At 38.1% G+C, this 14,918-nt stretch overlaps 1 protein-coding gene across 1 annotated transcript in view; it reads right to left on the reverse strand.

The window, feature by feature from the left end:
- Nucleotides 1–13,199, reverse strand: part of LOC122666507 (serine/threonine-protein kinase TOUSLED-like) — a 28,340-nt gene extending 15,141 nt beyond the window's left edge. Inside the window, exons 1-8 of the mRNA XM_043862552.1 lie at nucleotides 12,516–13,199; nucleotides 11,878–11,967; nucleotides 8,774–8,983; nucleotides 4,342–4,392; nucleotides 4,050–4,157; nucleotides 3,933–3,977; nucleotides 1,051–1,163; nucleotides 246–312 (exon numbers count right to left, since the gene is read on the reverse strand). Coding sequence (XP_043718487.1) covers nucleotides 246–312; nucleotides 1,051–1,163; nucleotides 3,933–3,977; nucleotides 4,050–4,157; nucleotides 4,342–4,392; nucleotides 8,774–8,983; nucleotides 11,878–11,967; nucleotides 12,516–12,731 — 900 coding nt within the window. The 5' untranslated portion in view covers nucleotides 12,732–13,199. The remainder of the gene's footprint in view (nucleotides 1–245; nucleotides 313–1,050; nucleotides 1,164–3,932; nucleotides 3,978–4,049; nucleotides 4,158–4,341; nucleotides 4,393–8,773; nucleotides 8,984–11,877; nucleotides 11,968–12,515) is intronic.
- Nucleotides 13,200–14,918: the final 1,719 nt, after the last annotated feature.

A 14,918-nucleotide genomic window follows, 5' to 3' on the forward strand; every position in this document is an offset into this window, starting at 1 on the left:
ATATTATTGTTCCTCAAGAGTCTAATTTCTTTTGCTTAATCCTTACACTATTTTCACTCCCCCATGTTAAAATAGAAAATGTCATATATCTAAATGGATGTTCAAAAGAAAATAACGCACAATGAGCATATATATTAAAGAAGGAAACCATAAGAAAATGATTAATTCAAAGTAAAAACAAAAAGTGAGATTGAACAACCAATTTGTTAGCTATAAGAAAGAATGAACAGCTGGAAAGGACATACAAGATGGGCATTGAGGTCCTTCAACACTTGCCCGTCCTCCCACATCTCAGATATAACAGTTCCAGCTCTGCAGTACAACCAAACAGAAAATCAACAGAAATAAAAAAAAAAATCTGGCAAAGTCACAAAGATTAGGCACAATTGGCAAAGGCAAAGAATAAGATATTTGCAGCAATAGCTTGTTCCCTCCACCTCTCCCCCCCCCCCCCCCCCCGCAAAAAAAAGCAAAAAATTCACTTACAAAATATCAACAACCGAAACATAGTTGAAATGTGTAAAGAACCTTTTATACATTTATGAACTGTCTCATTACAATGTTTTGCGGCAGACCATACAGAACAATGTGTCCTTTATTGCAGAATTTTTTTGCCTAAATGAAGCCCAGAATATTGAGCAAATCTATATTGACTACTTCTTTGCAAATCATTTACCTTTCTTTAACAAATGTCACAGTACATGACAATTTGAAAAGAAGCAGTAATTTCCAATAAGTAACTAATCAAAAAATAACCCTCTACATAAGAGAGGAACTATATTAACCACTTGGTCTGAAAGACAAATTACAAATCAAAACATATAAAAAGTTAAGGAGAAGAAAAGACTAAGAAACAATATTTCACTCAAATTACATTTGTGAGGCATAAAGTTAAAGCTAACCTAGGAATTGTGTCCCCTTGTGACATCGATGGAAATTGGAAACCATTTCTTTTCATTTGGAGTGTTGCTAACCAGAGACTGCCTTAGGAGAACTATTCTACATCTCTCACTCCTCATAAAAGAAAAATGAAAACAAATAATTCACTACCTGATTACAGCCACATTTCCAAGCCTCAAAGACTCCTGGCGTACTTTTAATCTTGCTTCTTGCCGCTCTGCTTTCGAAACGGACATCAGGAGATCAGATATCAATTTTATTCTCTGCATCAGGAGGTGAAAACCAAGCCAACCAATCATGAGAATGATTTTACAAGCACAAAATTAGTGAACAGTATATTCAAGGACGACAGACAGAAATATCTTTGACAATTAAAATTCACAACTCTTTTCTTCCTTCTTCCCTTGGGTAACTGTAGATACTGGTGTTACCCTTGTTTCGATTCTGTTACATGGTACCATAGTCATCAGACACGAGCATTGTTGTGATACGTTGGGGAAATTAGCTTTTGGTGCTGCAATCTCCCATATCTGGCTTGAGTGTAATCTTAGAAGGTGGACCTCCAAGGCTAGATCTTTCCAGCAGATTTGGAACTCCATTCTCTTTGATGTCAAATCCAAGATTTCGGAGTCTCCAGTCTGGTGTATTGATTTCCCTAGAAATAGGCTTATTGTAAATTCTTGGGGTCTATCCCCCTCTATTTTACAAGCTCATGCCTCTCCCCTTATATGAAGGCAGGGCTCTATATGTTGTATTTGCTTCTTCTATCCTTCTTTGGTAATGAATTATTTATTCACCAAAAAAAAAAAAAAGGATCTTGTGAAGTGCCGTTGGGTGCATGCCAGTAAGTCTAACCTTGATAGCATTGTTGAGCAGCTCAAAGTTCGCTTAGTTGCCAAAGGCTACACTCAGATGTATATGGTCGATTATTTTGAGACGTTTTCTTCCATTGCAACGTCTCAATTTTGTTCGTGCTCTTATTTATTGGCTATTAATCTTGACTGGTTTTTATTTCAACTTGACATAAAAAATGTTTTTTTGAACAGTGATTTACCTGAAGAAGTTTATATAGAGCAACCTCTAGGTAACTTGCTCAAGAGGAGAATGTGCAAAAAGCATATAAGCTTCACAAAACCATTTATGGCCGGAAGCAGACCCCAAGAGCTTGGTTTCACAAGTTTAGCAAGGTATACACGGTGCTACTCTGATCATTTTGTTTTAGCTCGTCGTCGAGATTCCAAGGTAATTGTGCTAGTTGTTTATGTTGATGGCATTATCATCTCTGGTAACAATTTAGCGAATATTGAAGATGTCAAAACATATTTTCAGCGGCACTTTCAAATGAAGGATTTGGGAGCTCTCAAAAATTTTCTGGGAATTGAAGTTGTTCGAAGCAAGAAGGTAAATTAAAATGTCGCAGAGGAAGTATATACTAGACTTTATTTGAAACTGGCATATTAGGTTCAAAACTTGTTAATACTCCTATGGATGCTAATCTAACACTTGAAGGTTCTGATGGAAAGGCTTTTGTGGATGGCACTGGTATAGAAGATTCCTCAGTAAACTCATCTATCTTCCTGTTACTAGACCTGATATCTCGTTTACAATTGGTGTATAATTAGTTCATGGAGAGTCCTAAGCAGGTTCACTAGGAGGCAGCATGTCACATCTTAAGATATCTTATGAGTGTAATCTGTCTCATTTCTTCTTCTTCTTCTATTCTTCCTTCTTACCCTGCACAACCCTAGATACTGGTTATCCTTGTTTTGATTCTGTTAAATTAACCAAAAGAAAGAAAAGACGAGCATGCGCCTCCTGTCAGGCTGAAACAGCCTCTCCCTGTTTATTGGTGTCCTCCTTTTGTCTCGGTTAAACTTAATGTGGATGGTGCCTGTAGAGGCAATCCGGGCTTGGGAGGTGGTGGAGGGGTCATCAGCAATAAGAATGGTGTTGTTCTGACAGCTTTTTCAAACCATTATGGTGAATGCACTAACTCGGTGGCTGAACTAAGAGCTTTGCGGGATGGTTTGCAGTTGTGCTCCAACTTGGGTCTCGCAGACTTTATGGTGAATTCTGATTCTGCTACTACTGTAAGAATGATCAATCTTAAAAGGTGTAATTTATGGAGGGGGTGGTACTGGTTTCAGTAGACAATGGCTCTATGCAGCTCAACTCGGCCTCTTATCTCCTTCGCTTACAGGGAGAGTAATAGAGCAGCAGATTGGCTTGCCAACTTAGCATGCGACACGGCTAGCTCCAACGTTTTCCATTTTGAGAGTCAGCCCCCGGGGGAATTTCAGCGCATTATTCGGGAAGACAGCTGGATTGCCCGTCCTCAGAAAGTAGGGAGTTTCTTTTGTTTCTTTGGCGTTTTCCAGGTTGTATGGGCTTGGGTTTTGGTTCCTTGTGAGAGATTTTCTCCTTTGGGTTGGGGTAAGGCGGAACATCCCCCTTGTAAGCTTTTACAATCTATTATTTTTAATAAAGTTTTAGGGGCTTCCCCGGGTCCAGATAATATTCAGGTTTAAAAAAAAAAAAAAGACGAGCATAATGGATGGACATATTCATGAGAATTCTTTGTAATGGTAGTCCTGAAGACCCAGAATCAGTACAGAATGAAGCAGGTCCGATTGATTGGTTGATCAAGATATATAAACATGCAAAAAGCCACTTTTCCAGTGATGATTGAGGGGATAAGTGCCTCAGGTCATGTACTCATGTTTGTGACCAATCCTAATTCTCAATTTTGTCCTAGAACCAATTGGCAGCATGGGGATACAATTGGCTTCGATTTGCCCCCCCCCCCCCCCTAATTCCCAAAATTGAGAATACACTATACAGCTTCATGCCAATTCTCGACTCACTCAAGAAGGCCAATTCCAGAATTGTAATTAGCAATTCTGCTGGACATTCAAGAGAAGCTTATCTTGACTGAACCATCAAGTGCAGATTTTCCATTAAAAATAACTAGTATGATCAACCTACAAATAAGCTTATGGTAAGAGAAATCTCAAGTACAGAAAGAATAGCACCTTTGGCTTCATTTTCTGCTCATGGTCTTTAAAATCTCTCAATTCCTGTGGACACAATAAATATTCAAATAAAAATATCCATGAATAGGAATCATTCTGTGATACTATGCTTTGTACCTTCTCTAATTGGCGGCAAAGCTGTTGATGATCAGATGCTTCTTGATGAGATTTACGGAGATCCTCCTCCAATGATGTAACTCTTGCACGTAAAGATGCTACATCCTCCTGATTAGAGGCGATAAAAGAAAAGGTGGAAAGAACCATGAGAATAAATGAAAGTTTGATATCCCTTTAAGCAATTGGTCACGATATCAAATGCCTCCAAGAGAACTGAAGAGGAAGTCAATACAAATGAAGCAACAAACATTTAGCCCAAATTAATAAATTACCAGAAAGCATAAGATCATACCTCCAAATTTGTCTTATAATCCTTCCCAAGCTGCACTTGAGGCTTATTCTCCTGCCAGAAGAGTGAACAAAAACACAATCAGCTTGAACCAAAACTGTACACAAGATCTTTAAGTTTTTGTAAGATTCCCTTCCATTAAACCTTGTTACTCTTCATCATCTTCTTTCATTATTTTTCTTTCCTCGTTTGTTCCTTTCCCTTTATCATTTCTGTTCTTATTTACTGACTAACTGTTACTGCTGAACCCATTGGATTGAGAGGGAATCAATCGATCTCCCTCATCCCTAACTCTTTCACTCTTGTATTTGGTATGTTGGTACATATCCCAGAGGCGACCTTACCTGTACAATCTGGTTGCTGAAACTTGCTTGGACTGTGAGATATCAACCCGAAACCCACCTGGTTTCAGTTCTACCGTCCGAACATGTTTGCAGAAGTAAATACTATTTTATTCCTTGGTTCTGGATCCTGTTGTTGATCACATTCAAGGGGATTGTTAGGTACGAATCAACTTCTGAAGTTTCAGGTAGATCCATGGTCTTTTGGGAGAGTTCTCTCAATAGTTTCACGTTGGTTCTTCCATGTATGTTAAGAGTCGAGTGAAGACAAACCTCTTGTCCTATTTACTACTAAAGGCCATATTCTCCGTAATTACCAAAAAACCCTCTTATTCTGACTTTTGCTCTATATAATCTGCACTACTGTTAAATCTGAGATTCGTCCCTTTTCTTCCATTATTGATTCCCTTTGTGTCCTGATTTTGACTTTTTTTCCAAACAGGTCCAAACCATTATGAAATTGCCACTGATCTGATTATTTTAAATTTCATTCATTTCTGTGGGCCCATAGCTACCAAATTTAGGGTTTCTTGGAACCCGGGATAGCATCAATGACCATAAGAAGAACTATGCTTATGATGCAGAAGGTTAGCCAACCAAAACAGAACGCATCTATAAAATCAAAATGTGTAACTAAAATGCAAATGTTGAGACAGTTGAGAAAAGTAGAAAGGATACAATCAAAATGAATGCATTCGATGGAATTTAACTGCAGGTAAAATGACATGAGGAGGCCAAAATGTCTTATACTTGAAGTAGTGAGACAATGAATGGGTGCTTATGACTTGATGGAATATATGGCCAAATAAGAGGAATTGTGGAAGATGATTCACATAACCAACCTATATACCTGGATAAGGCATTATGTTGAGATGATCTGAGGCTTGACAGATGGCTACCAATATTTTTATTATTAGAAAAAAGGATAACATTTTTCCGGACTTTAATGCAATCATGCAAATGAATGATTCGTGATTCTAAAATAAAAAATGATCTAAATGGGTGAAATAGTTTTAACTTTTAACACGGCACACGTTCAAGAGTTTGCTCCAGTGGAATCGAGTAAAGACAAATAAAAACCGTATCATAGTTATCACGGTGTCTAGGCGACCATAGTTGTCAGACGAGGGGAAAAAACCAAGGCAATAACACCAAGGAGCCTAGGCGACTCCTTGGTAACTATGAACCATAGAAATAATTTCAGCAGAAGTAATACTTGCATCAGGCAGAGAAGAAAGATGTCCTGCCTGCCCATCTCATCACAATTCACAAGTGAAGCATTATCAAATAGATCAATCTAGTAGACCGGAAGGGGAAGTTGTGGGTTCATCAGGCCCCAAACATATGATTTATAGACCTAGTAAAGTATAATTTCCTTTCTGACTGAAAGAACTTAATAGATAAAATCTCAGATTTTTTTTTAAATTGATCATAAATGGAATCCTAGGCTATCTATGAGTGTAATATATAGGTGATTGAGCAAGGGGATAAGATAGGAGGGGTAATGTGTGCAAATTGCACAAAGGGTGCATTTTGTGCAAGGTGACGGCAGGAAAAACTGATCTAGGTTCTTGGTGTATATATATATATACATATATGGGGTAAGGCTGCGTAAATTTGCCCCTCCCAGACCCTGTAGTAATGGGAGCCTTGTGCACTGGGACGCTCTTTATATATATATAGGGCAAGGGCTCGTTGCCTGGTTGTGTGGCCCCTGTGGTGGTGAGCACGTGCAAGGGCATCAACATGGATGGGATTTATGATTTCACGGTGACGGGGCGGTAAACAATGTTCTTTTTCCTATATATATTTATAAATAAACTGTTAAGTCTTTAGTTAAAACTTAAAAGCCACTTTTGTTGATTGTTGGTCGAACGAGGGGAACAACTCAGCAGAACAAGGGAATTTGTGACTTTTGTCAGTGGATGAGCAACTTGAAGCAGCAGCTTGCAGTGTAATGTAATACTGATATTGAAGAGCCAAAACAATACCAAAACAGAATCGAGTCTCAGAGAATAAAATTCCAGATCCGGGAAAAAAGTCATGTGACAAAATCAAGCCCTCAAATGGACCAGGTATTCTGGTCAAGTTCTCCTTATAAGTGGATAGATCAACAGATAACAAGGAATCCTAGTTAGACTATGAGAGGGGCAAATCAGTCAATTCAGATCTCAGATTAAGGAACAGATTGCACGCTTAATAATCCCAACAGAATGTTAGTAATTTACTGTTAGTTTCAGAACCAACAGAATAAATCTTAACAGAAATCGATCTCAGCAATTAAAGCTATGAATATTCAGATCTGGAAACAAAGGGCAGATTTGGGAGATATTAAATATCTCCAGATCAGCAGGTCTGGTTTTCAAAAAATTATGATCGAAGTTTTCCTTAAGGTATAAGATAAAGTTTCCAAAAGTTGAGGATGGTCTGATGGTCAGATTTCCTCAGCAGTAATTCGAGTAAAAAAAAACACTTGCATGCAAATCCTTGGACAGAAAGCAAAATTTACAGAAAACAGTGGATTACTTACTTGATCAATGAAGGAGAAGAAAAGGGAAGAAGAATAGGAATGTTGAAGTTTTGAGTATTAGGGGCAGAATTGTCCTCTGCCCTTATTACTCCTTTTTATATTCTGCTTTAATTTTTATTTGTATTAGTTTTAAGTACAGGGGTATTTCTGTACTTATGATTATTATTTCATCACAAATATATTAAGAGGGGGGGGGGAGGCAGCCATGATAGAAGTGATAAAATCTTTACCGCAGGCTGTCTCCCCCATTGGGATCGCAGCTCTCCTTCTCTTCTCCTCTCTTCTTCTTCTATTTTCCTCAAGTCTGATTACAGGATTCTGGTTCTCTAAAAAGGAACAAGGGAAAGAGAAGGCACTAGGGCTTCCTGTCGCAAGGTATTTGGATGGATCAAACACAAGGAAGAGCATACCATGATAGGCAGCAAAGACAGCTTTTTATCATCAAAATTCATGTACAATGCTGGACCACCTTACAAACTTATAGAAGACTCGAAAACAGATTCAAACACTAAAAAGGAAAGGCATAACCCAATCTTTAACAAATAAGGTAACATAAACTGACTACATAACTGAAATAATAAAGAAAACTGACTCAAAATAGGACTAGACTTGTAGAATCCTAATCCAGCATAACTAAAACACTTAATAACAATTAAACTAAAGAAATAAATACACTTAACTAACTAAGCCCGTATGCCTAGCCTTTACCCACATTATAGGCCCAATAAAGTGGCCTTACAATAAAAACCCATGGGATCAAAAGCCCACCACATGGCACATACATAACTCAACCCAAGGCTTATTTCCACTAAATAAGCTCATTTAGACCAACTTAAACACTTGAACAAAAGAGAACTAACTTAAAACATTAAAAATTAACTTTTTTAAGACAGATATTAAAAGACTACACACACTAGACCACGCTAGGCTGGCCTTTTTTGGATTTCCTACGATTCAGATCTGCATCACAGCGGTTAGTCGCCTTTTCTTCCTCCTTTTTGCTCTTTATTCTCCCTTCCTTTTCGTCTTTTTCCTCTGATTTCTCTTCGTTTTTCTTTTCCCTCAGCCTTTTCTTCCTCCTCCTTTCTCTTTCTTCTTCTTCCTCTGCTTTCTCTTCCTTCCACCTCCTTTCCTTTTCCTTCTTCCTCCTTCACCTACACTCCCCTTCTCATCTTCTGCTTCCTCATCCTCCTTTTCGTTTCATTTTTTTTTTCAGTGAGCAAGGCACACCTAGGGGAAGAAAAAAAAGAGCAGACGCCTTGAGCATCCAGGAGTACTTTGCCGCCTAGGCAACATTTTAACAACTATGGTGCCAAAGACTCTGCCAGATGAGCTAGCTGGCACCTTCAAATCAATGCAAAGTCTATCTAAAAAGATCTCACTATTACAATTAGATGGTTGGGCCTCCAAAAGGGAGGGAGCTCTCCATGTCTAAGTAGCCTCCATTTATGAAGTTTTCCCATACTACAATATAATGTAAATCTTTTCTTAATAATATGACGCATTAATGTGCAAGTATTTTCTTAAAAAGATGATATATTAAAGCATTCTATTAAGTGCTCACCTTTTGCGATGAATTCTCAAGCTGGCCATTTGATGGTGATACAGTGGAAGGAGAAACTTGCCTACGCACTTGATCATTAGCCCTTGAACCACGTCCCCTGCTTGATACAGGACGTCCCCTGCCACGACCTTGCTTTTTCCTATTTGCTTCATCCAAACTAGTTTTCACATCCATGGTATCAACATTCTTTATTCGTCCTTCAGCTACACCCTGGTTTATTTTCTCCGCTTGCATTAAATTGTTTCTAAAAGCAAACCCAAAAAGAAATATAGAGACAATAAAAGAATAAAACCAGACAATTGCACAGTCACCAATAACTCAAATCATGCCCCAAAGAAAACAGAAGTTACTATCAGTATCAATGCATTCAAAACTTACATAAACGGATCATAAGAACTTTGAACTTTCTCTTCCTTTTTTTTCCTATTGATAAGTTTCCTTTTCCTTTTTTGCCCCACTATTCATTTCTCTTTTGGTTTACTGAGAAATGTGACAGTATGTTTTTCAAGTATAGTTTTGAGAGGAGGGGAGAGGGAGCATGGGTAATTTGTCTTAGTCTTGGTTCCTAGTTCTAGTAAACATTGCCACACAGCCAGTCACAAGTTATTCTCTCTTGGCTAGCTAACGTTTCAGTTGGAGAGAAAAAATTTCTTTCATAGTTGCTGCCTTTGGCATACCATTTAGTTTCGCCGTGTCTTTGTTACAACACGGCAAAACTAAATGGTTTGAATGAAATCCAACGAATATTTCTAATTTTTCTTAGGCTGTACACCAAGTTTTCTGGGATTGTAGTTCAATCGGTCAGCGCACCGCCCTGTCAAGGCAGAAGCTACGGGTTCGAGCCCCGTCATTCATGACCTAGGATCCAATGAATTGATCAATTTATTTCTCCATTTTCTGTGAAGAGGACGGATAAAGAGCAGGATTTAATTCCCAACAGGAGGATCCTTCTTACGTTTCGCATTTCTCATCGGTCAAGTCAACAAATCCATATGACAATAACTAGTACCAATTGATGGGCGAGAGAAATATGTAGGTTGGTGCAATCAGAGGTATCCCGTATTCAGGATTCAAAGTTGTGTCCTTCACCAAAAAAGTTGTTGATCAGGTCAACTCCTTTTGCTATTTCAGGTTCCCATTACTGAAGAATTCAAGGATACCCCCCCCCCCCTTTTTATCTTTTTTCTGTTTTAAGAAAAAAGTCAATCTCATTTATCGGATTATTATACATATCAATTTTATAATTTTTGTTAGGGATTCCGCGTAAAAATACAAGCGATTCTTAACCGCAACTACATATGCATCTGATCATATATGTATTACAATAAAGAAGAATGATTTTCAATGTGATATATAAAAACATATCTCTCCATGACACCTGTTCTAAGTACTCTCTGGTTTGGGTCTTTAGCAGGTCTATTGATAGAAATCAATCGTTTATTTCCGGATGCGTTGACATTCCCTCTCATAAATCTCTGACTGATCAGGAGAGTATGCTACATAACTCAGGTGGACTTTGAACAGTCAGGTATTCTTGCTGCACATATTTTTCAGATCTGTGTGTTTCTTTATTTTTTAGTAAAATTCTCATTTTACTCATCACTCACCATCATAGGGGATTAGGGGGGAGGGCTCATCAAGGATATACATTTAACTTCTGCAATCAAACAAAAGTGTTCCTCATATTCATAATTGTAGTATTAGAATTTTCTAAGCGGTAAAAGTTCTTATTTAATATCTCCTGTCTTAACAAACAATAATATACAGCACATGATACTTATCCTAATTTGGGATCACTAATTCACTGGCTAAGGCTGAAAACAGCCTCTCTAAGAAAGCAGGGATAAGGCTGCGTATATTATGACCCTCCCCAGACCACGCAGTAGCAGGAGCCTCGTGCACTGGGTACGCCTTTTTTTTTTTAATTCACTGTACCCACCAAAGAAACACCCTAAATCACAGTTGACAATATTTTTGATAGGCAAACACAGTTTATAATATTAGCCTTTTTTTTTCACCACTTCTCCTATTCTCCTTTGGAAATTGACATGTAAAGTGTAGCTACAGATTGCAAAAACTAGTACCACAGGAAGGTAGCCGCCATATATATGAAGATCCAACTCACAACACAAACTTGTTGAAATTGAGTACCTTCTCAATGCAAGCTTTTGAGGTTAAATATTTTGACATACAACCTTCAACTTAAGTCCTTCAGTGTCATTTTAAAGAGAACAAGATGGTTATTTTTGTTGGTATCTGAAACAAATACAATGTCATTGACACAACAACCCCAAAACTCATCAAGCAAAGATATACATAAATGCATATAATAATTATATTTCCTCTAATGCCGATACATGTTATAATGTTTGTTTTCCTGCGGGAAATATTTATCCACATCGTCACTCTTCATTCGTCTTTTCCCCCATGATTGTGAGGGGAATAAATACATGAATCATCCAGAAGTATGACAGGTGTCAACATCCGGAGAGTGTGAACATAGGCAGAAAATGACAAACATGTTTCTCATTGTTAAATAAATATGAAGAGATAAAGTCGCAACAGTACTCCGTTCTGAAGCAAGGGTTCATGCAAGATAAAGTTTCTCCCTTATTTCTTCAAGCTGCTCTTTTCTGCACCTGCTACTGATGATTCAGATAATTTTAGTACCTGACTGGTCAGTTCCTATTTGTGTTTTAAGAAATATTTGCAAAGTACTAGGTTCTGTATGACATTCTTACCATCATTGGTGATAAAGTTTGAGCTTTATTAGCCTATGAATAATGAATGCAAAATTGAGTTTCAGACTTCAGTAGAAACAGCCTAGGTTTTACACTGTTTTGTAGAGAAGGCAAGTTTTTTCTTATAAGGTCATAGTAAGGGTACCGGTGCCGTCCACAAACTTCAAGGATTAGTAAATTTTGCTTTGGTACATGTCTGTTTTTTTTTACTATTTTCTGCAAATTCTTTAGGGGAGAAAGCAGACAAACACAAGATCATAATCAAAAGACGCAGAGAGCATAAACTGTGCACTAGCTGCATACACAGGAAACCATAACAACCCCCTAAAGTTCCAAATAACAAAGAATCAAACCACATTATACCTCAGACTGTTGAAAAACAGATGAAGGGTCGTCTTCCTGAAACTTTTGCCGTTTCTGAGTGTTGTGTTGTATAAGAAACTCACCTCCATTCTGCATTCAGGGAAGACAAACATTAATGGGGGACCCATAGACTGACAGTGGTTTTGTCAATAGAAGACGTACAAGTTCAATGGATGAAATACAATAGAAACTCTTGATCTGGGCTCATGAAAATCAAACAAGCCGAATGCAATTTCTTTGAAGTTGCTGATTAAGGTATTACACCCCTAATAGATCCATGGTCCACTATGACTGAAATGAAACAATTCATGAGCGCCCCCCCCCCCCCCCAACAAAAAAAATATAGCAAATATTTAACCAACTATAAGGTGAAGCCTATGATCCAAGTTTGTATCAATAAAAATCAATGCTGTAATTTTGCAATCTAACAACTCAAACTCAAACAAAATGTCACTGCATAAAAACAAGTCAAAAAAGTAATTCATAAGAAATAATAAACTTTACACTGTTATACTTCTAGTGTATGGAAGACAATAGAAGCAACCGAATTAAAATAGGACTCAATATACTCCTAGCCAGAATTTATTAGAAATCAGAAACGAAGACCTTTCTATCTACAATATGAAGAAAAAACTCACATCATCGTCAGAATCACTTGAAACCGAAGGCTCAGCAGAATCCTCCATGACTCCAAATTTAGCCGATGAAACAGAGGACCAGGTTGCCTGCACGGGTGTGGCCAAGGAAGCCTTCCCTGCCATCCTAGCTTCGAGCTTCGCCAGCTTTGTCGGCAGAGATGGGTTCGACTGATTTGAAGAATTTGAGGAGAAATGGATAAGCATATCCTCCGACATGGCTGATTCAACGAAAGGCAACAAAAAACTTCCCCAAGAATTCCAATTTCAGATCATCCGAACAGCAGAAACTCACACAATTAACGCCTCAAGAATTCCCCTTTTTTTTATTAGGCCAAACCAGAAATAACCATTCGAAACCTGGAGTTCTATGAATCTAAACCAAACTGGATAGTGTTCCAGCCTTAATCAATAAAACGGATGAAGATGAAATAAGGATAAAACCCTCCTATTTGCAGCATTTTTCGAAGAATAATTGATCACTAGTAACAATTAGCAGTGAGAAGCAACTGATACTATCAAAACTGCCACAACCAAATCATTGCATATCAGGAGAAAAGATAAAACTAAAATGAGATTTAGGGTTTGTAAATATAGAAGGGTTTTCTTTCTCTTGTAGGTGGAATAAAGGTTGGAGGGAAAGATCTTTCAAAGCTATGGTACTCACCTCAGTAGACCCAACAAAATTTCCTTCTCTTTTGTTCTTAAGAGGGAATAAATATCTCCTTAATTTTTTTATTTTTTATTTTTTGGGGGGGGTGGGGTGGGGGTGAAGTATTAAAATCTTTTGCAGTACCGGTGGGGCGGCAGTACACATCCGACGGCACAATAGAGGTCAGGTGGCAAAATCCTCTGTAGGGGCATCTGGTGGTGCATAGTGCGGCCCTCAGAGCTCGAAACGTGGAAGAAGCTTCATCCAAGCGGGCAAGCTCGATGCAAGGCAATTTTTTTCTCTTTTTTTTCTTCTTGAGCTCAACACCGTTGGATGTCGCATCTTCCGCGTGTCGACCTCTCAAGGCATTGTCAGATTAGGGTACTGCGGAGGATTTTTTTTCCAAGGGAGGGGATAGGTTGGGGAGGCTTTTGTGGAAATTGAACAAATAAAAAATGGGAGAAGGTATCCTACAAGGATATTGTGAGAAAAAAATCTGCATACTACATCCAATTAAGCTTCTAGCCCTATTGGATTGAGAACTAAGCATCTCTCTGCCCCCACACTCATCTATCTTTATACCTCCATCTTTGGCTCTAATGCCTTTGATAAACAATCTATGATTTGGTTTTTTTCAATCTTTGTTGTAACATGTTATTTTATTTGGAGTGTAGGGAACAAAGTTATCTTATGTATTGTTAAAGCTGACCCCATGTTGGTCATCCGGGACGTGTTGAAATGGATTTATGATATGAATATTCACCCTCCTTCAAGAGATTTATCTGATTTGGTTTCCACACAATGCACACACTTTCCACAACTTCTTTCATTAGTTGTTAATCTTAACATGGAATTTCCTAATTTAATTGGCGCATATATATATGAATAAGAAATTAGAATAACAAGTTTGACTTTTTACATTTTGATAGATGGTCAGAGTATGCTAACAGATGCAAGTAGACTTCCAATTCATGATGCAAGGGAAATTGAGCTTTTTGGAATCCTTCAGGGGTGGAAAAGTGCTATGAAGGCAAATATAAAAATCAATCAAGTTTGGATTTGCAACAAAGACCTTTGTGATATATTTAAACCTACAGGCTCTCTTCGTCTTCCTTGGAATCTTATCAATAGCTATTTTGAGTTAGTTGAGGCATCTGCCAACTTTACTGGTATAGCTTTCACCCGGTGTAACTATATGTATTTCCTCTTTTTTCAAACTCTGTAATCTTTTTGCTTTAATATAATCTTTTTATTTCCATAAAAAAAAAACCGAGGGGTTGGAAAATGATATCATCCATATGAAGCCACACAGGACCACAATGGCTAGGGTATGAGAGAGAAATGATAGTGTGGGTCTCATTATTCAGGGTAAATTACACCTGAGGTGCCCTAAATTTGTTAAAGTGGCATTTGAGGTTAGTTTGTCCCCTACCTTGGCCTTGGCCATCACTCTTTGTGCCATCTCATTGTGGAGTTCAGACCAACAGGTGAACGTACATGTGAGAGCCAACCACTTGTCATTTTTTTTGCCATTTACAAGGGGAAGAGGGGTTTTTATGGAAACAAAATAAAAATGTGATTGGCTCTTAGATGTACGTTCACCTGTTGGTATGTGTAGATGATCCTTTATTGATTCACAGAGGAGGGGTTCAAAGAATGATCCGTTATTGAAGGAACACGTGTCAGCTAACCATCACATGTGAAAAGTAAGTGGAGCTGACCTGGACTCCATCAACAAGGGCAAGATTTTTGCC

This window comes from Telopea speciosissima, chromosome 1 (genome assembly GCF_018873765.1).
Source record: "Telopea speciosissima isolate NSW1024214 ecotype Mountain lineage chromosome 1, Tspe_v1, whole genome shotgun sequence".
Taxonomy (NCBI): domain Eukaryota; kingdom Viridiplantae; phylum Streptophyta; class Magnoliopsida; order Proteales; family Proteaceae; genus Telopea; species Telopea speciosissima.